The sequence below is a fragment of the Takifugu flavidus genome, chromosome 20, assembly GCF_003711565.1.
Source record: "Takifugu flavidus isolate HTHZ2018 chromosome 20, ASM371156v2, whole genome shotgun sequence".
Taxonomy (NCBI): Eukaryota; Metazoa; Chordata; class Actinopteri; order Tetraodontiformes; family Tetraodontidae; genus Takifugu; species Takifugu flavidus.
This window is the reverse complement of record NC_079539.1, coordinates 6,188,974-6,208,363: the sequence shown is the minus strand read 5'-3', so window position 1 is coordinate 6,208,363 and position 19,390 is coordinate 6,188,974. Positions and strand designations below refer to the sequence as shown.

At 45.0% G+C, this 19,390-nt stretch overlaps 3 protein-coding genes across 12 annotated transcripts in view; all 3 read right to left on the bottom strand.

Moving 5' to 3' along the window:
* Positions 1 to 2,391, bottom strand: part of LOC130517303 (A-kinase anchor protein 2) — a 43,299-nt gene extending 40,908 nt beyond the window's left edge. For 2 of the 7 annotated variants that reach the window (XR_008947687.1, XM_057019094.1), the window contains exons 1-2: positions 2,122 to 2,389; positions 1,952 to 2,011 (exon numbers count right to left, since the gene is read on the bottom strand). Coding sequence is in view for 5 of the 7 variants with exons in the window: in XM_057019094.1 (XP_056875074.1) it covers positions 1,952 to 2,011; positions 2,122 to 2,165 (104 nt within the window). In the remaining 2 variants the exon portion in view is untranslated. Of the gene's footprint in view, positions 1 to 1,951; positions 2,012 to 2,121 lie in introns of all 7 variants that reach the window. The other 5 variants (XM_057019092.1, XM_057019093.1, XM_057019098.1 and 2 more) reach the window with 4 other exon arrangements.
* Positions 2,392 to 3,201: 810 nt separating this feature from the next.
* Positions 3,202 to 19,038, bottom strand: anxa3b (annexin A3b). 4 transcript variants are annotated; one of them, XM_057019105.1, is made up of 15 exons: positions 19,014 to 19,038; positions 7,481 to 7,522; positions 6,898 to 6,935; positions 6,759 to 6,806; positions 6,496 to 6,583; positions 6,036 to 6,130; positions 5,757 to 5,870; positions 5,598 to 5,688; positions 5,443 to 5,522; positions 5,133 to 5,189; positions 4,957 to 5,050; positions 4,721 to 4,816; positions 4,586 to 4,644; positions 3,805 to 3,927; positions 3,202 to 3,628 (listed from the first exon to the last, which is right to left on the bottom strand). In XM_057019105.1, exons 3-15 carry the CDS (start codon positions 6,907 to 6,909, stop codon positions 3,569 to 3,571), a joined length of 1,017 nt encoding a protein of 338 aa, XP_056875085.1. In that variant the 5' UTR covers positions 6,910 to 6,935; positions 7,481 to 7,522; positions 19,014 to 19,038; the 3' UTR covers positions 3,202 to 3,568. The 4 variants fall into 4 exon arrangements, with proteins under 4 accessions (XP_056875085.1, XP_056875086.1, XP_056875088.1 ...); XM_057019106.1 differs by lacking the exon at positions 19,014 to 19,038 and having other exon boundaries at positions 6,898 to 7,005; XM_057019108.1 differs by lacking the exons at positions 7,481 to 7,522; positions 19,014 to 19,038 and adding an exon at positions 7,145 to 7,465 and having other exon boundaries at positions 6,898 to 7,005.
* On the bottom strand, positions 7,194 to 16,069 carry LOC130517628 (trichohyalin-like). The gene is made up of 3 exons (XM_057019630.1): positions 13,001 to 16,069; positions 11,240 to 11,558; positions 7,194 to 7,235 (listed from the first exon to the last, which is right to left on the bottom strand). Exons 1-3 carry the CDS (start codon positions 15,043 to 15,045, stop codon positions 7,194 to 7,196), a joined length of 2,406 nt encoding a protein of 801 aa, XP_056875610.1. The 5' UTR covers positions 15,046 to 16,069.
* Positions 19,039 to 19,390: the final 352 nt, after the last annotated feature.

The following is a 19,390-nucleotide window of genomic DNA, read 5'->3' as shown; positions in this document are numbered from 1 at the left end:
GGGCATCTTCTGCCCTGTAGGTGCTCTCTGAGGGAGGCTGGGCTCAGAGCTGGAGACGGCTGAGGAGCTCGTACGTGTGAGAGGAGCTCAGAGAGAAGCTACTCCTCCTCCTTGAGAGGAGCCAGTTGTGGAGGTTTAGGCAGATGGTCCGGATGCCTCCTGGAGGCCTCCCTGGGGAGGTGTTCCATCCAGGAGGTTGTGGACCAATCTGCTCCACAACTGATGACCAAAGCCTAGTTTCCTGTCCTGTAAGTTAGCCTGGTGGCAGAGTTGGAGTGTTGAGTTAGGATCCTGCGAATGTTCGGATCATTTAAGCTAATATTTACTGTTGGTTACAAAAGCACCTCGGTTGCTCAGTTCAGGAGCTCCTTCCTGTAAAACTGACTTCAGGGGCAATAAATAGCAGCAGAGCGCGGCTGCCTGCCACTGGGGGTTTGCACTCCAAATGATGACGAATCCCTTTTCTGGTGCTGACTCAGTGAACGTGTGGTGCCGAGGGTAATGAGAGAGATAAGGTGAATTACAACAGCGCAGCTTGTTCATTAAGATAACGACTACGGATGTCAACACAAACATGTCTGCAGCAACACAACACAGCCGCACAAATAAAAACCCGTCATCCACATGAGGAAATCTTTCAGAAGAGTCTTTACTACCGCTAGCAGTACTAGTAGTAGTTATGGTGCTAGTAGACATGGTAGTAGTAGACATGGTAGTAGTATTACTAGTAGTAGTAGACATGGTAGTAGTATTACTAGTAGTAGTAGTCATGGTAGTAGTTGTCATAGTAGTAGTAGTAGTAGTAGTACGAGTAGTAGTAGTAGTCATAGCAGTAGTAATAGTCGTGGCAGTAGTAGTACTAGTAGTAGTAGTCATGGTAGTACTCATGGTAGTAGTAGTCATGGTAGTAGTAGTACGAGTAGTAATAGTAGTAGTCATGGCAGTAGTAGTACTAGTAGTAGTCATGGTAGTAGTAGACATGGTAGTATTAGTACTAGTAGTCATGGTAGTAGTAGTCATGGCAGTATTTGTAGTAGTAGTCATGGTAGTAGTAGTCATGACAGTAGTAGTAGTAGTAGTCATGGTAGTAATGGTAGTAGTAGTCATAGTAGTAGTAGTACTAGCAGTAGTCATGGTAGTAGTAGTAGTAGTAGTCATGGGAGTAATGGTAGTAGTAGTCATAGTAGTAGTAGTACTAGCAGTAGTCATGGTAGTAGTAGTAGTAGTAGTCATGGGAGTAATGGTAGTAGTCATGGTAGTAGTAGTTATGGTATTAGTCACAGTAGTAGTAGTCATGGTAGTACTAGTACTAGTAGTAGTCATGGTAGTAGTAGTTATGGTAGTAGTCACAGTAGTAGTAGTCATGGTAGTACTAGTACTAGTAGTAGTCATGGTAGTAGTAGTTATGGTAGTAGTCACAGTAGTAGTAGTCATGGTAGTACTAGTACTAGTAGTAGTCATGGTAGTAGTAGTAGTAGTACGAGCATCTGATCTCTGATGCTGGAAACTCCTGAAATTGCATCAACGTCACAAATGAGAGAAAAATGGATTGTTGGGTTCTGACAGGTTTTTCCCCCAGTGAGGTAAATTCTTATTCTCTCCCATGTCTCTGGGCTGATTTTCATTCTGTGTGTGTGTGTGTGTGTGTGTGTGTGTGTGTGTGTGTGTGTGTGTGTGTGTGTGTGTGTGTGTGCATGCGTCGGGGGGTTCTGTAGGATGGTGGACAATTCTGTCCCAGCCTGCAGCTCCCTCCACCTTGGCTCAAATATGCGAAATGCTATGTAAACACACACACACACACACACACACACACACACACACACACACACACACACACACACACACACACACACACACACGACTGAGGACTGAATGCTCCCCCATGTACCAGACTGGTTATTATGCAGAAGGCACACAGAGAAAGGGAGGGGTGTACAGTGTGTGTCCTCACCAGTCATGACTGAGCAGCAGTTTCACCATGACAGAGCTCCCGTTCCCATGACAACCCAGCCTGTCAGATGGAAGAAAGAACGAGGGGGGGAAAGGAAGGTGGACGGATGCAGAGGAGGACAGGATGGACAGCAAGATAGAGGGAGAAGGATGAGACGATCCTCTACTCACAGTGCTGCTGCTGTGCCGTTGCTCCTCAAAGGTGCATCTGCCATGGCTGCACCAGCCTCCTCTCTGCCTCCCGGCCTCCTTTTGACAACAGCCCTGTCCTCCTGCTCCTACGCCCCTTCTAATCTTCTCCTCCTCCTCCTCTTCCTCCTTTCCTCCTGCTCTTTCGTTGTGCGTGTGTCACACCAGAATATGTCAGAGCAGTTGCTGCCACCACTCCTGCATCACCGTGTGCTGCCTGCAGGAGGGTCGGGTGTGGGTGCGTGTGTGTTCGTGTGTGTGTGTGAGAGAGAGAGAGAGAGAGGGAGGGAGGGAGAGAGAGAAGGGGGCGGTTAACGTGCTTTATTTGACTCTACAATTTTAAAGAAGTGATGCACATTTCTTCCTCTGTGAGGCCCCACTCTGTCTGTCTTGGCTTGGGAACAGAACCCCATCAGAAAGAACCAAGATCTCATTCCCCGGTGCTCAAATCCGCTCACAAGCTTGTTGTGCTGCAGAACTCCTTGGTTCCACAGCTGTCCTCTATCTGCAGAAGGCAGCCAAACCTTGAAGACAATTTTCCAGCCCTTTCTCTAAAAAAGGCTCATTTGCAATCTCCATGCAGGGGAGTGTCGGGGGCCTAACGTGAGGTTTATTCCTTAAATTCATGTTTTACTGTAGAAATGAGACAAAAATTAATAAAGATTCACAAGGAGGCATATGACCATTTTCTGCATATTTAACTACAATTTTGACTTTTTAAAAACAGACAGGACCCACCAGAACAGAGAATACATCTTAATTTTAAACTATACAAAAATATCGAGTTAAGCTGCATTTGCGTTTGTGGCCACCAGAGGGCGCTGTGTGATCAGCAGACCTCCCTTCAAGCCAGAGCACAAGTAGATATATTAGTATATTATAGTAGATATAGCATATTTTTGTTTGTTCTTCAAAATCCTCAAATTTTAAAAACCAACCTATCATTAAAAACCTAGAATCTGATCTGCAGTGAATTTGAGATTACATACTTGGAGAATAACCAAACAGAAATCGAAGAGAAGGAATCCAATTTCCTCGATTGACCATCAGGACAGCCAGAGATCATAGAAGGCTTATGAAGACACGCCCCAAATTATTTTATTTTCAGTACAGAAATGTATAATGTAAAATAGTGACCTGTTCAGGGCACCGGTTACATACACATGCATTTTAAAATAAAATCAAATAATGCACATTTCCTTAAATGTGATTACAAAGTCATTGAAATGTGAAGAATTTTTATCAACTAACACTGAAATGTGCAAATTCTGTTAATCAGGAATGTAAACATTGGGCAATATATGTATGTCATATTAATCTCTTTTTCTGACATGCCGGATCCTTAGTTTATATCAATGGATTAGTATCTTTGAGTTATTCTTCTTTGTGTCTCCTTTCAGACAAATCTGTGCCCCACCATCCCAGGATTTTAGTCATCTTGTCCACAAAGTCTCTTGAGAGCATCACCGTAGCTGCCTGACACCTCCGACTACATCAACAGAAAGAGAAGAAAAAGGAACACAGAATTGTCTTAAGTACTTATAAGACTCTCATTCTACTGCTGCTGCATCTGATGTTTTTAATCCTACACGTTCGTGTTTGGGTGTCAGTTAACTGGAATATTCCCAAATGTGCTGCATGTCATCATAAAGTAGATCGTCTGACCTCCAGCCGAGAGTAGAGGGTGAATCCAAACAGCTTCTTGTACTCCGCTTTAATGTCCGACAGGTCGATCTCTGCGCGGCTGACCAGGATCCTGGTCAGAACGGACTCTGTGGTTCCAGCTCCCTGCACACAATAAAGATCGGGCCAAGAAACAGATGCAGAGAAAGTAAATAAATATGGAAATATCATCCGACCCCCTCTGCTCTCCTGACGCTGCTCTGTTAGATTTATTAAAATGAAGACTCTTGGTGGCACTGTTGCTTTTCATTTTGACAGTTGCTAAGGTAACGGGAGTCAAGCGCCGTCTGCTTGTCCAGGCAACAAACAGCATGTTTAGCTCCTGGAAAACTACAACTGCCATTTTGGAACCCTGAATTTTGTCTCCAATAAACAGCAGATGAAATTAAAATGCATGGTGCAGCACGTGCTCGCAGCACGTCTGGGTCATCAGTTCTGGAGCCGGGTGGTGGCTTAACATGGTGTTCCACACCACTGACAGTCAATGCTGCTGAAAAGAGCACGACAAAAGAATCTGTGGGTCTGGTTTGGCAGACACAAGCTTGGGCCATTCATGCTCCACATTTTAAATGACAACGACAGATTTTTCTCCGACTGTGGATAAACTCCTCTTCTCATTACTAGCTAGCTGTTGTAATTATTATCTCTAATGGTGGAAAATAGTAGAAGCAGTGGAAATACAAAATAGTAAAAAATAAACTCTGTACAAGCACCAAAATCACAGTTAAAAACTGGAGTGGATGGTGGGACTTGCACGTTTTACCTTCATTGCTCTGAAAAGTCTCTCAGCAAAATAGGCAGGAACATTCTTCACACACTTCACTGGAAGGAAAAACCGTTCAAAGCGTTTAGCCTCAAATGTGCTGCTTTTAGTCCACAAAGTCCCGTGGTTTCCTACCGACGGCCACCAGGAGATCCTGCAGGGTTCCAGACATCTCACTCTCGATGCTCTCCTGCAGAGTCTTCTTACTCATGCTCTTGTACTCCACCAGAGCTGCAAATACACGGCAGAGGAATCCAAACCTGCTCGGTGTTGCTGAGAAACACTTCAGACATTTGAATGACAGCCAACCGATCTAATGAGGATCAGAGTTAACGATATTGATAATAATGGTCCGACGAGAGGGGACCCACTCTGTCGAAGCTGTGGGACGCTCCTGTGGCACAAGATGTCAATGAACTTTGCTTCATCGGTCCCCCACTTCTTCTCTCCTGCTTCATACAGGTCCTTGGAGGAACATCAGAATACACAGCACATATTTTAAGATCTGATCCCAGGTCCATTTCAGAGAATCCAACCCGGGCCTCACCTTAGCATCTGCTTTAGCTTGGGCAGCATCCACCTTGGTGCTCTCATCCCTCTTCCCCTGTGAGGAAGGACGCATCATTTATGAAGTACACAAACAACTTCACTTAAAAAGACCTGAAGAACATTGAAATTCCAACTTCTCAATGTGTTTTCTGATCGTCTTTGGTGCTTCAGTTTTTCTGGTTCGTTTCCTTTAAATTAGACTTTTATTGTCTTTTGAAATCGACGTTCCACCTCGGTCTCCGGATGCGGTTCTGTGTCGCTATTTTAGCTTCCTGCCTGTCACAGAAGTTCATAGAGGGTCTCAGTACCTCAGCCAAGATGAGCAGCGCCTTGCCGTAATCTCCAGACACCTCAGACTGCAGATCGTGAATCACCGACCTTCCGCATTCTGAAAACAGAACCACACCAGGTGTCACTGCCAGGAGCCTGTGCTACTCGCTCCAAATGTACCCTGTGGAGGAACCTGCTAGGTAAGCCTCAGACAGGGCCTTGATCTGTCTGTTGGAGCGGGAGGCAAAGATCTCAGTCAGCGTGCTTTCAGTCGTCCCGGCACCCTGAAGGTCAGAGGAAAAAATGAATCCCAGCCTGAACTCTCTCATCTTCGTTGACCCGTCAGGCTCACCTTGATTGCTCTGATCACCTCCTGACAGTCATACACATCTGGAGGCGTCACCAAGGCCACCAAAAGGTCCTCAAAATCTCCGTGAGTGTCCCCCTCCAAATCAGCCACGAGAGTCTGAAAGTAATGATGCACAAATCTCCCGCCGTCACAATCAGACCTTTGTGTCTTTGACACAGCTACAAGAAGATTCTGGTACTAGCTGGTACAATCTGGCAACTTAAACTGTGACATATGGCGGTGTATTATCTGTGGCTGGGGAAGCGTTCTGGCCATCCATACCCTCCCGGTGGCTTTCTCATAGGCTTTGGCGACGAGCTGACGCTGGAAATTGCTCCTTTGTGTCAGTACCTCAATTAATGTCTTCTCTGTTGTACCTGTACAGAAGAACCCCCCCCCCAAAACTATTAACACACAGTTGTTCATTGTTAATTATTGAGTATACAACATTCCTGTGAAGTTTAAAACATATTTTAAACTTAAAAATATTTTATTTTAACAAAAATCAGACAGAAGCAGTCAAAACTTCTTCTTAAGCTTTGGATGAATGACCCAGTTTCCCTTGTGTTTGTGGTCTTGTGTTATTTGTGTGTTATTTCCATGGGATTATGTTCGACCTGGTTTTAGATAGTGTTCTGTGGGCTTTTATTTTTACAATAATTGACCTTGCGCAACACTTCGGAAAGCTCGTGTTTGTGAAAATGTGCCACATAAATAAAGTGGATTGGTTCATTGAACTTACCAAGACCCTCTACGGCCTTCCTCAGTGCAGACACGTCCTCTTCTACTTTAAAGTCTGTCTTGTCCTTAACAGTTCCTCTTGTATTTGACTGATTAAAAAACCCAAATACCAACCAGTTAAAATTACAATATGGTTAAAGTATGTCAAAATTGGCCCAGGTTCTCCTAAATCAGTTTCACTAGTTCTGACCTCGTAACACAATAATATGCGAGCTGAGTGATTACTGATTCAGAGCTGAGGCTTTCTTTGGAATGCAGGCTTACATTGACTGTGATTGAGGAGGGGGAGTCCAAAAGCAGGTCCAAGTCATCCTGCAATGCAACAATGCGAATAAACAGATTAAATGAGTAACTAAAGTGAGATTAACATTTATCCGCCCATAGCTCTTTGGCAAATACTTACCCAGACAGACATGACTTTGATGCAAAAAAGGTCAGAAACTGATGGAGGAAAAAGGCACAAAATGTCACCACCCTCACTTAACTCACCTATGCTGTGGACCACGTGGCACTTTTTAAAATAAAATAGGAAAAATGACAGTGTTGAAACGTTTTCTTAGAGGTAAATATTTAAATGGATTTTTAGTTTCAAACCAAGCAACATCTCCTGTCAAAAACGCGACCCTGAATGTTTCTGCTGTGAACTCCACCTCCAGTATGATCTCCCGATGTGGCCCATCCTTCACAGGTTTTCTTCTTCTACGCCTGACTCTTCCTCTTGGAGTCCACACTAAACGTGTGCTTTAAATCCGCCACAAGGGCTCTCAGTTGCGCTTCTATATCAACTTTACAACAATCCCAACATGCAACTATGGAAACTCAACATCCTTATCCGACATCCTGGACTCGAATGGAAACGTCAGCAATCAGAACCTAAAGCGAATCCACCGTCCCCAAACAAGCCCCTGAGCATGACAGCATAAACACACACAGAGACACGCAACCACCATAACACGTTTAAACTCCTGTTATAAATGCTCTCTTACCCAAAAAGAGAACTTTCTGCAGCGGCAACAAACTCACCACACCTTTGTATAAAACGAACAGACACGCCCACAAGAGGAAGTAGAATCGCAAACTCCTCCCCCTTTTCATGGCGCTGCGCATCACAAAGCTCGTTTCCGGCATGTTTCATTTCGATCGATCAGTGTATTCCTGATAGTTGTGTTATAAATGATATTCTAAAATAACATTAATTTTCATTTTTCAACATTAATTAATTGTCGTCATCTCGAGAAGAAACGAATTACAGAGCCACCTTGTGGCGAGATGTGAGATTACAGAAGTGAATTCTGGTCTGACAGACGTCAGTGAAGGAAGTCTGTGTAAATTCTCAGTCATCCAGGTCATTGTATCCAAGGTAGTTTTCTCTGTCAACTGGACTGGGTTTCTTCTCTTGAAGACGTTTCGCCTTCTATCCAGAAGGCTTCTTCAGTTCTGAAATCGCTGGGGAGAGAGCTTGAAAATATATAGCCCCTGTGGACCATTTGCATGCTAATGATCCGGGTGGTCACCTGAGAGTCGTTAGCAGGGTCGTTGGTCGGGTCGTTCACCTAGTTTCTGTTGAGGTGTCTCCCCTTTGTCTGCTGGGTCACATGGTGATGAGTCACTGGGTCTCCTGGACCGGTGTGAATGTTTGTTTTGCTGTTGGAAGGAGTGGAGGACTGCATTGTATGTGGGTGATATTGGACAAGAACCTTACAGAAAGAACAACCTTAACACCGGCCCAAATCTGCACCATGCTGGACCTGTGTTTGAACACCACCTATTTCCAGTACAGAGAAGGCTTCTACAGGCAGAAACATGGCTGTGCCATGGGCTCACCAGTATCCCCTATAGTTGCCAATCTATACATGGAGAAGGTGGAATCCCAGGCCCTGACATCCTTCACAGGAACTGCGCCAAGCCACTGGTTCAGGTATGTTGATGACACCTGGGTCAAAATTCAAACACAAGAATTGGAAGCGTTCTCCGATCACCTCAACAAAACAGACGAGCATGTAAAATTCACCCGGGAAGATGTAAAAGGAAACAGTCTGGCCTTTCTGGACTGCGCGGTCAAGATCACTGAGGACAGAAATCTCACCATCGAAGTCTACAGAAAACCTACACATACTGACCAGTACCTCCAGTTTGACTCTCACCACCCACTGGAACACAAGTTGGGAGTGATCAAAACTCTCCAACACCGGGCCAGAGAAATACCCACCACATCCCAAGGCAGAAAGAAGGAACAGGACCACATTAAGACAGCTCTCAAAACATGTGGCTACCCAGACTGGGCCTTCACCAGGACCTCAAGAAAGCGAGACCTCAGCAAAGGAGAGGAGGAGAGAAACAAACGCCGCAGCGTTTCCATCCCCTACCTGTCTGGAGTCTCGGAGAAGTTTAGGAGGATCCTCCAGAAACACGACATACCGGTTCATTTCAAACCCAGCAACACTCTCAGACAGAGGTTAGTACACCCAAAGGACAAGACACCAAGACCCAAACAAAGTAATGTTGTTTATGCTGTACAGTGCCAGGAGGAATGCAAGGAACTGTACATTGGGGAAACCAAACAACCTCTCCACAGAAGAATGGCACAACACAGACGTGCCACCTCTTCGGGTCAGGATTCGGCAGTCCACTTACACCTAAAGGAGAGTGGGCACTCCTTCGAGGACAGCCAAGTAAGGATACTGGCCAGAGAAGACCGCTGGTTTGAAAGGGGGGTCAAGGAAGCTATCCATGTTAAATTGGAGAAACCATCCTTGAACAGAGGTGGTGGCCTGAGGCACTTCCTATCACCCACATACAATGCAGTCCTCCACTCCTTCCAACAGCAAAACAAACATTCACACCATTCCAGGAGACCCAGTGACTCATCACCATGTGACCCAGCAGACAAAGGGGAGACACCTCAACAGAAACTAGGTGAACGACCCGACCAACGACCCTGCTAACGACTCTCAGGTGACCACCCGGATCATTAGCATGCAAATGGTCCACAGGGGCTATATATTTTCAAGCTCTCTCCCCAGCGATTTCAGAACTGAAGAAGCCTTCTGGATAGAAGGCGAAACGTCTTCAAGAGAAGAAACCCAGTCCAGTTGACAGAGAAAACTACCTTGGTCAGTGAAGGAAGGTTGCTCACTGTTTAGGTGGGTTAAACATCCAAACTGTTCACAATAACAAAGCAGAAAGCAACAACCGTGTGAGAAGTTGCTAAAGCCTTTTGGTTGCAGACAGGGGCGATTTAAAAAGATGGGATTAGCTATAATCAACATATAATCTCTCCACTTGATCCTTGGTTTTCTGTGAGGTCTCTTCCCAGTTGCACAAGCCAGGATCACCTCCCGAGAAAGGGTTCCTTCCTAGGGCAATTGAATAGGAGGGAGAGAGGGAGATTGGATGGCACTGAGAAGGTTCAACATACTCCCACAAACCAGCCGTTCCTCTAAATTGCAACCCCTCCAGGTATGGAGGGAAAGAAGTTAGAGCAACAATGGTGACGAATATTGGTTAAAACAGAAAAACAAACATAATGTGACTAAGCCGCTTTTGATGATAATAAAATTACGGGTATGTCGTGATTTAACTGTAGAAAGGAAAGAATTATCGTCCGATCATCATCTTTAATTCTGTTCACCTATATTTAGAGACCACAAAGATTCCATACAATCAGGCAGCATTTCAGCTTTCTTTAGTCTTTAACTTAGTAATTTAGTGTTTCTTTTCAACTATAACAGTAAATGGATTTATTATCTTCTGGAAGGTCTGGCAGTCTCCAGTCTTCTGGATAAAGGTTGGCCTCCTCTTCAAGATTCAAGAGTACTTTATTGATCCCTTTAGGGGTGTCCATCAGGGAAATTAGCATCTCCAAAAAAACATACAGCACTGTACAAAATTTCCCACCACCATTACACACCATTAAACCTATTAAAGATAATAAAAATAGAATAAAATAAGAGGAGTGCCACCGGCTGGAAGTCGTTCAGCTCACTCGGTCTGTTCCTCTTGGGGACTGGAATGATGCAGGACGTCTTCCATAAGGTGGGCACTTTCCCCAGCTCCAGGCTTGGGTTGAAGACCCGTTGTAGCAGCTCCCCGAGTTCAGCAGCGCAGGTCTTGAGGAGCCGGGGACAGACTCTATCCGGTCCAGCTGCTTTTCAGGGCCGGAGCTTTCTCAGTTCTCCCCTCACCTGGTCAGCCGTGAAGCAGGGAGGATGTGGGGATGGTGAGAGCAGGGGGATGGGGGTGGTAGAGGGTGGAAGGGTGGGAGGAGGGAGGTCAGTAGAGGGAGGGGAGGAGGGAGGTGGGGTTGGGGGAAGTTGTGGTGGGTGGTTAGTTGGGGGGGGGGGGTAGAGGGGAGCTCGGCTGCTGGGGAGGGGGGGGGGGTGGAGGGGAGCTGGGCTGCTGAGGTGGAGGGCAGAGGAGTGGAGTGGAGTGGGCTGACTGAACCTGTTGAAGAATTGGTTCAGGTTGTTTGGCCTCTCCACTCCTCCCCCTTCCGTGCTGGTCTTGGCTTTGTGACCAGTGATGGTCCTGACACCTTCCCAGACGTCCCGCATGTTGTTATCAGCCAGCTTCTTCTCCACCTTCTTCCTGTAGGTGTTCTTCGCCTCCTTCAAGCAGCGTTTCACCTCCCTCTGTGCTTCTTTCATCTCCTCCCTGTCTTTATTTCTGAAGGCCTTTTTCTTCTTATTGAGGACATCCTTGACTTCCTGTGTTACCCATGGCTTATCGTTAGGATAACACTGTACAGTCTTGGTGGGGACAACCACATCTACACAGAAGTTGAGGTAGTCTGTGAGACGGTCGGTCATCCCATCTATGTTCTCTTCATGTTCCCCCAGCAGTACATCCCAGTCCGTGGTGTTAAAGCAGTCCTTCAGAGCCTCCTCTGTTTCAGAAGTCCATCTCCTGATGGAGCGGGTGGAGGCTGCCTGCCTTTGGACCAGTGGGGTGTACTGGGGCTGCACGTACACCAGGTTGTGGTCCGACTTGCCCAGTGGGGGGAGAGCGATGACTCTATATGCCTTCTTGACGTTGGTGTACAGTAGGTCGATCGTCCTGTTGTTTCTTGTGGGGCAGTCAATAACCTGGTGGAGAGCAGCCAGTGTGGAGTCCAGGGTCACATGATTGAAGTCTCCAGAGATGATCAGGAGGGCCTCAGGGTGCTTGGTCTGCAGCCGTGCAGCGACGCTGTGGATCTTCCTCCTGAGGGGTCTCATAGGTGTGTTTCTTCAAGACTTTCTCGTGCCACCAAGAGCTGACCCGCTTAGTAATTGGTTTTGATATTTTTTCAAGCTTCAACAAAGTCTCTTCAACTTCTTTCTTTAGCTGGTGCTCCTTTACAATGTGGCTGTTTATTAATTAGACATATTTCTTTTGTCTCTCTCTTTTCTCTCTTTCTGCCCTCGTCCCGATTCCGTATGTCATTGGGGCTTTGTACCCAATCTCGATATTGGGGGTTGATGGTGAAATCACCCCCGCACTGACCTGGCATCCTGGCTCCCCCTTGCCGTAGCATATTTGTACCGTGGGTGAGGCACACCGCCGTGCCTCATCAATCTCTAGCTGTGATTGCGGATATTTGAACACTGAGCTAAGAGCTGCTTCTTAGTCAGTGAGGATGTGGGGTTTCAAAGTACCCATTTCTCCCACATCCTCTGCATGTACCCTCTCTCGCTGGGGTTACTCCCGTAGTAACACTCCATCAGTACCACGTTCTCTGCCCTGCTCCATGATGCCTTGTTCCAGTAGCCAATTTGACATCAGGCGGCCCTGGTTCCCTGACCCCTGACGCGGACCTTGTTGACCCGGGTGACGTCCGAGCCGGTATGACTATCAGTTATCGTTCCGCTCATACCGAGGTGTCGGCATATATGCGTAAGGAGCCTTGCCTAAGGGCTCGCCTGGATTCGAACCGTAACCTACCGCATATATATAGGGCACCTTCAAAAACAAACATAATGTGACTAAGCCGCTTTTGATTATAATAAAATTACGGGTATATCGTGATTTAACTGTAGAAAGGAAAGAATTACGGTCCAATCATCATCTTTAATTCTGTTCACCTATTTTTAGAGACCACAAAGATTCCATACAATCAGGCAGCATTTCAGCTTTCTTTAGTCTTTAACTTAGTAATTTAGTGTTTCTTTTCAACTATAACAGTAAATGGATTTATTATCTTCTGGAAGGTCTGGCAGTCTCCAGTCTTCTGGATAAAGGTTGGCTCCTCTTCCTCCTGAGGGGTCTCATTGGGGCGTTTCTTCAAGACTTTCTTGTGCCACCAAGAGCTGACCCGCTTAGTAATTGGTTTTGATATTTTTTCAAGCTTCAACAAAGTCTTTTCAAGTAATTTCTTTAGCTGGTGCTCCTTTACAATGTGGCTGTTTATTAATTGGACATATTTCTTTTCTCTCTCATCACGTTGCTGAACTGTGGCAGAAAGCTGTTGCTCCAGTCTGCTGATTGTATCTGAATTCACTTTCAAAAGGTTTTTACAACCTTGTAACCTCTTAGAAAGATCTCTGTTTTCAAGTTGATACTCGTGCTCAACAATCTCACTGATCTGCGCATGTTTGCTGTCGAGGTAGCATCTTTTCATAGTGACGAGTCGTTGCTTTAAGGTTTTGGTGTCCCGCATCACAGACAGACATGCATGAAGATCCTGCGTGAATTGTTTGTCTCGAGCCTGAAGTTGTTGGATCTGCAGATCTCGATGACTTTTCTCACTCTCCCTTAGTTTTTGAATTTCTTCCAGTTTTTGGTCCATGCTTTTATTTTCAGAGTGGGCCTGATCCAGGTCCTCCAGGGCGTGTTGGCACTGGAGTCGCAGCATTGACATTTCTGCCACGTGCTTCTCCTGAATGTGTTCGTTATCTTCTCCAGCCTGTTGGAGTTGATCTTTTAACTGCAGTAACTTTTCTGCTTTATCAGTCATGCTTTTCAAGTCAGACTTTTCCTTTTGGTAGCTCTCCTCTAAAAGCAAATTGCCTTCTTCTACCTCTTTGACCCTAATATGTAGCTCTTTTACCTTTTCTATGCACTGTTCCAGCTCTTCTCTGGTAATTCTGTGCTCAGTCTTTTCCTTCTCATAAAACTCCTCAAAGTGGTTCAGTTGTTCTTTTGTGCGTTTATGTGCAGACTTCTCTTCCTGATAGTTTTCATTTGTCCACATATTCTTTAGAACTGCTTGCTGTAATTGGAATTCCAGTTCTTTGATTTTTGCAGACTTTTCTTTGTTCTCCTGATTGGCCTGAACTAGCTGCTCCTGTGTTTCCTCATGTAAAGATTTTTCATTCTCATATTTCCCTTCAAGCTCTTGCTTCTCCTCTCTTTCTCGGTTGAATTTAACTTGAAGCTCTTCTATGGTTTGGCTCAGATTCTCTTTTGTCATTTCATGAGCATTCACTTCCTTCAGATATTTCTCCTCTAAAGAAATGATCTTTTCTTCCCCTTGTTGAAGTTTCTCTTCGAGCTTGTCTATTATATTACATCTGATCTTCTTAAAGCTCTGCTCCAACTCTTGAACTGCATGTTTGTGTTTCAGCTTTTCCTGCTGATAGTTCTCCTCTAATGCTTGATTCTCTTTCATTAGGCTCTGCATTTGGACTTGTAGCTCTTTTTCTTTTTTAGCCATGGCCTGATTCTCATCATTGACATGGTCCAGTTCTTTAATGATGTGATCCCGCGACTCATTTATACATTTGTGTTTCAGCTTTTCCTGCTGATAGTTCTCCGCCAATACTTTATTCTCTTTCATAATATTCTGTAATTGGAGTTGGAGCTCCTTTTCTTTTTTAGCCATGACGTGATTTTCTGAATGAATATGGTCCAGTTCTCTCCTGGTATTATCCAGCTCTTCTCTTGTTGTTTTGTGTGTCGTCTTTTCCTGCTGATATATCTCCTCTAATGTACGATTTTCTGAATTTACCCGTTCCAATTCCTTTATGGTGTGATCCAGCTGTTGTCTTTTGTTCTTGTTTTCAATCTTTTCCTGATTGTAGTTCTCCTGTAACAAGCTATTTTCCTTCGCTTTATTCCGTAACTGGACTTGTAGCTCTTCTTTTTTAGCCATGGCCTGATTCTCATCATTGACATGGTCCAGTTCTTTAATGATATGATTCCGCGACTCATTTATACATTTGTATTTCATCTTTTCCTGCTGATAGTTCTCCTCTAATGCTTTATTCTCTTTCATTATATTCTGTAACTGGACCTGTAGCTCTTCTTCTTTTTTAGCCATGACTTGATTTTCTGAATTAACACAGCTGAGTTTTTTTAAGGTTTGATCCAGCTCTTCTCTTGCATTTTTGTGTTTCATCTTTTCCTGCTTGTAGTTCTCCAGTAACGAGCTATTTTCCTTCACTGTATTCTGAAACAGGACTTGTAGCTCTTCTTCCTTTTTAGCCATGATGTGATTTTCTGAATGAATATGGTCCAGTTCTCTCCTGGTATTATCCAGTTCTTCTCTTGTGGTTACGTATGTCCTCTTTTCCTGCTGATATATCTCCTCTAATGTACAATTTTCTGAATTTACCCGTTCCAACTCCTTCATGGTGTGATCCAGCTGTTGTCTTTTGTTCTTGTTTTCAATCTTTTCCTGCTGATAGTTCTCCTCTAATGCTTATTCTCTTTCATCACGTTCTGTAACTGGACTTGCAGCTCTTTTCCACTTTCGACCATGGCTTGATTTTCTGAATCTAAACGGTCCCGTTCTTTATTGGTCTGTTCCAGCTCTTGTCTTGTATTTTCTAGATCTTTCTTGAATATTACAGTCTGTATTAATTGACCTTTAAGGGCTTTTGTGGCTTGGTTTAAGGATTCTTTTGTAGTTTGGTGTGAACACTTTTCCTTCTCAAAGTTATTTTCCAGAGTTTTCTGTTCTTGTGCGTTTTGTTTTAACTGATCTTGAAGCTCTTCTATGGTTTTCTGCATAGTTTCTGTTGCCTTTTTGGATTCACATTTATCCTGCTCATACTTAGCATCGAGGTCTTTAAATTCAACCTGAGTTTTGTGTCGTTGTTCTAATATGGCCTGTTTTAGGCAGCAAATCTTTTTCTTTCTTTGCTTTAATTTATGTTTAAGGGTAGTGATCTCTGTTCGATTATCTTCTGTTTGTTTGAGCAGTTGATCCTGCTCCTGCTTTAAAGCTCTTATTTCCGATTGCTTTTTCTTGACCATTTCCGACATGTTTCCGATGGGGTCTGGTTGCTGAGAAAACGCCCTAGACATTCTTTGCAGGTGTTGCAGCTCTGTATCCATTGTCCATAACTTGTCCTCAATAAGTTTCTCAAATTTATCAAAGTCCTTGAAGTTGGTTTTGGCATGTGTTTCCAATAATTTTGTTTGCATTGCATGGCAGATTCTAAACATTTCTTCATCTTCATATGGGCCATTGTAACCCTTTTTTTTCAAAGGAAATATCTCCAATTTGTTGTTAGTAATGGTATCCCCCAGTTCAGTGATGACTTCTTTTAACGGACTCACTGCCTCTTTGTATTCCTGGTATCGATTTGAAAGTTCAGAAAGTGTTTTTTTCAAATATCGAATAGTTTTAGCATCTGGCATGATTTCAAATTTTGTCAAACTGACTTCAACAATAATTATTAATAATAATAATCCTAATAATAATAATGGCAGGTGTTTTCATATATATATGTATATATATTTGAAATAAACAGTTGTTTTGTAGCCATAACATCAAAGTATTAAAGTATCGCAGTTATCAAAGCATACTTTAGGAAAACATAAAGTCAACTGCAAGCATAAAGCAAGCCTTTTAATTGCTTTTAAGTAACCAAGTAAATTGATACTACAGAATTACATGAAATAAAATCCTGTTTAATGGAAAACATGTTGGGGTCCAGGGTTCCGGATCGTGTGTTACTTATTTTTTCCTGCAGGGGGAGTGAAGGAGCCGGTAATCTTTTTAGTAGGAGCGCTGCAGGCGGCCTGTCGGTAATCTCCATCAGCCACGTATTTAAGGACAGAGCGCCTGTCTGCCAGCGTTGCGGAGTGGTCGTGCTTGTCATGGTAGAGCTGACTCCTGCGGCTTCATTGTTTTTTGGAATTTCTGTGCGCCCTGGAAGACTGGACGAGTGCTTCCCTGCGGCCCAGAAGGACTGTCACATTGATCGTTTCACAAAGACTTTGGACATTTTCCCACTGCGTTTTTGCCGGCTTTTGGGTCCAGGAGAAAACTGAGACCTAACAAAACACTTAAATATCTAGTCACATCTGAGTGTTATTTGTGTAGATGGAAAAATAAATGTTATCTGTGAATGTGCCAACATTTAAATGTTTTTAGTGGTTTACTGGTAACGTAGTAAAATATATATATATACACAGTATATATATATATATATATATATATATATATATACACAGTATATATATATATAATATATATATATATATATATTATATATATATATATATATATATACACAGTATATATATACAGTGAGTGAGGGAGGTGTGGAGGAGGTAGATGATGGCATCGTCTACCCCGATGCTCGGCTGGTAGGCGAACTGCAACGGGTCCATGAAGGAGCTCACCAGTGGGCGCAGGTGGGCGAGGATGAGTCTCTCCAGCGTCTTCATCAGATGAGATGTCAGAGCTACCGGCCTGCAGCTGTTGAGCTCCTTGGGGTGCGGTGTCTTCGGCACTGGGACGATGCAGGACGTCTTCCACAGCTGTGGCACTCTCCCCAGCTTCAGGCTCAGGTTGAACATGTGACTGAAGATCCCACACAGCTGGTCTGCGCAGGACTTCAGGAGCCTGGAGCTGATGCCATCCGGACCTGTCGCTTTCCTGGCCCTGTTCTTCTTCAGGGCCTTCCTCACCTGGTGTTGTGTGAGGGATAGGCTGGAGCAGGGAGGTGTTGGTGTGGGGGGGACGGGCATGGGCCGGAGTGTGAAGTGTCAGGTATGTATGGGCTGAACTTCATGAGAGAGGGGGAGGGGGGACAGGAGGAACAGTCTATTGGGGTCACAGACAGTGGCGGGGGTAGCAGCAGAGGAGACTGGGCTGGGGGGGGGGGGGGTGTACCTGATCAAATCTATTGAAAAACAAGCTCAGGTCGTTAGCCCACCTCCGGTCACCCACAGGTTGGGACTTCTGCTCCTTGAAGCCCAAGATGGTCTTCAGTCCCTTCCATACTGTCACACTCTGCTCCAGCCCATGGACTCAGTACTTTTCCACTGCCCTGCTCACACCACACCCTCTGATCACCACACCTGCTCTCAGTCATTGATCACACACCTGCTCTCAGTCACTGATCACACACCTGCCCTCACTCATCAATCAGCTCACCTACCAGTATATATTCTCCAGCCTCACACTCACTCAGTGCCAGATTGTCTCTGCTATGTATGACCTTCCAGCGTTTACCTGCCTGTCTTCCCGGACTCGACCCTGCCTGTTCTGCCTGACCCCTGGTAAATTAACCCTGTCTTCTGTTTTGACCACGAGCTCAGCCAGTCTCCCTCTGGATTGTTTGCCTGATTCTGCCTGCCTCGTCCGAGTCCACTGCCCCGCCCTCGAACTGTTCTTTGTTTGCCAGATTGCAGTTAATAAACCTGTTAACTGATCATCAGTTCATTGTCTGTTTTGTACTGCACTTGGGTCCATACCATACCCGTCACACATACGCCACAGATGTTGTTCTGTTGCAGCTGGTTTTCCATCTTCCTCCTCAGTTCCCTCTGCACAGTCTTCAGCTCTTCCTTGTCTCCAGGCACAAAAGCCCTCTTCTTCTCCTTCAGAAGGGCCTTTATGTCTGGGGTGATCAAGGGCTTGCTGTTGGAGAAGCTCCGTACAGTCCTGGTGCGTTAGCAGAGGGGGGGGTGTGAACTCCCTCGGCAGGTAGTGAGGCCTCATGCTAACGGCTAACAGTTCGATGTCCTTACAGCAGTGCTGCTCCTTGATAGTGATGTGCCCAGGGTTACACCATCAATCGTTCACAAATACCGCCAGTCCTCCCTTCCTCTTACCACTCTCCCTGCTTCTGTCTGCCCGTAAAAGAGTAAATCCTTCAAGTTGTGCGGCCGTGTCCGGAGTTAGCGCGGTTAGCCAGGTCTCCGTAAACAGCAGGAGGCTGCTCTCCCGGTACTCCCGCTGATGCCGGGTCAGCGCCGCCAGCTCGTCCATCTTGTTGGGGAGAGATCTGACGTTCCCCATGATGATGGAGGGCAGGACGGGCCGATAGCGTCTCCTCCTCCTCAGCTCGGGAGGACATCGGGTCGCTCCTTGGGCAGCGGCACAGAGCTCCGCAGGGCGAACAGCTGATCCCTGCTGTAAACAAGCGAGCCGTGGCTCCGCGATGGGTCTCCGGACGCGGTATCAAAAAGTGAAAAAATGAGAAGAGCCACCAGTGCAAACTCCATAAGTCTTACATACATGATGAGGGTAAATAAACACACACAGAGACACGCAACCTCCAAAACACGTTTAAACTCGTGTTATAAATGCTCTCTTACCCAAAAAGAGAACTTTCTGCAGCGGCAACAAATTCACCACACCTTTGGATAAAATGAACAGACACGCCCACAAGAGGAAGTAGAATCGCAAACTCCTCCCCCTTTTCATGGCGCTGCGCATCACAAAGCTCGTTTCCGGCATGTTTCATTTCGATCGATCAGTGTATTCCTGATAGTTGGGTTATAAATGATATTCTAAAATAACATTAATTTTCATTTTTCAACATTAATTAATTGTCATCTCGAGAAGAAACGAATTACAGAGCCACCTTGTGGCGAGATGTGAGATTACAGAAGTGAATTCTGGTCTGACAGACGTCAGTGAAGGAAGGTTGCTCACTGTTTAGGTGGGTTAAACATCCAAACTGTTCACAATAACAAAGCAGAAAGCAACAACCGTGTGAGAAGTTGCTAAAGCC

Bases quoted from the DNA above. Each gene is read 5' to 3' on its own strand.
- anxa3b (XM_057019105.1), bottom strand. The intron at 6,584-6,758 runs GTAAGCCTGCAT...TTTTTTAATCAG, and splicing joins CCTCCTCAATCACAGTCAAT to TCAAATACAAGAGGAACTGT. The intron at 5,190-5,442 runs GTACTGAGACCC...CCTTCCTCACAG, and splicing joins CGCTGCTCATCTTGGCTGAG to GGGAAGAGGGATGAGAGCAC.
- LOC130517628 (XM_057019630.1), bottom strand. From the start codon at position 15,045: ATGAAGGAGTTGGAACGGGTAAATTCAGAAAATTGTACATTAGAGGAG. The intron at 11,559-13,000 runs GTTACAAGGTTG...CTGCCCCACAAG, and splicing joins AACAGAGATCTTTCTAAGAG to AAACAACAGGACGATCGACC. The intron at 7,236-11,239 runs GTACAGTGTTAT...GCGGATTTAAAG, and splicing joins TGGTTGTCCCCACCAAGACT to CACACGTTTAGTGTGGACTC.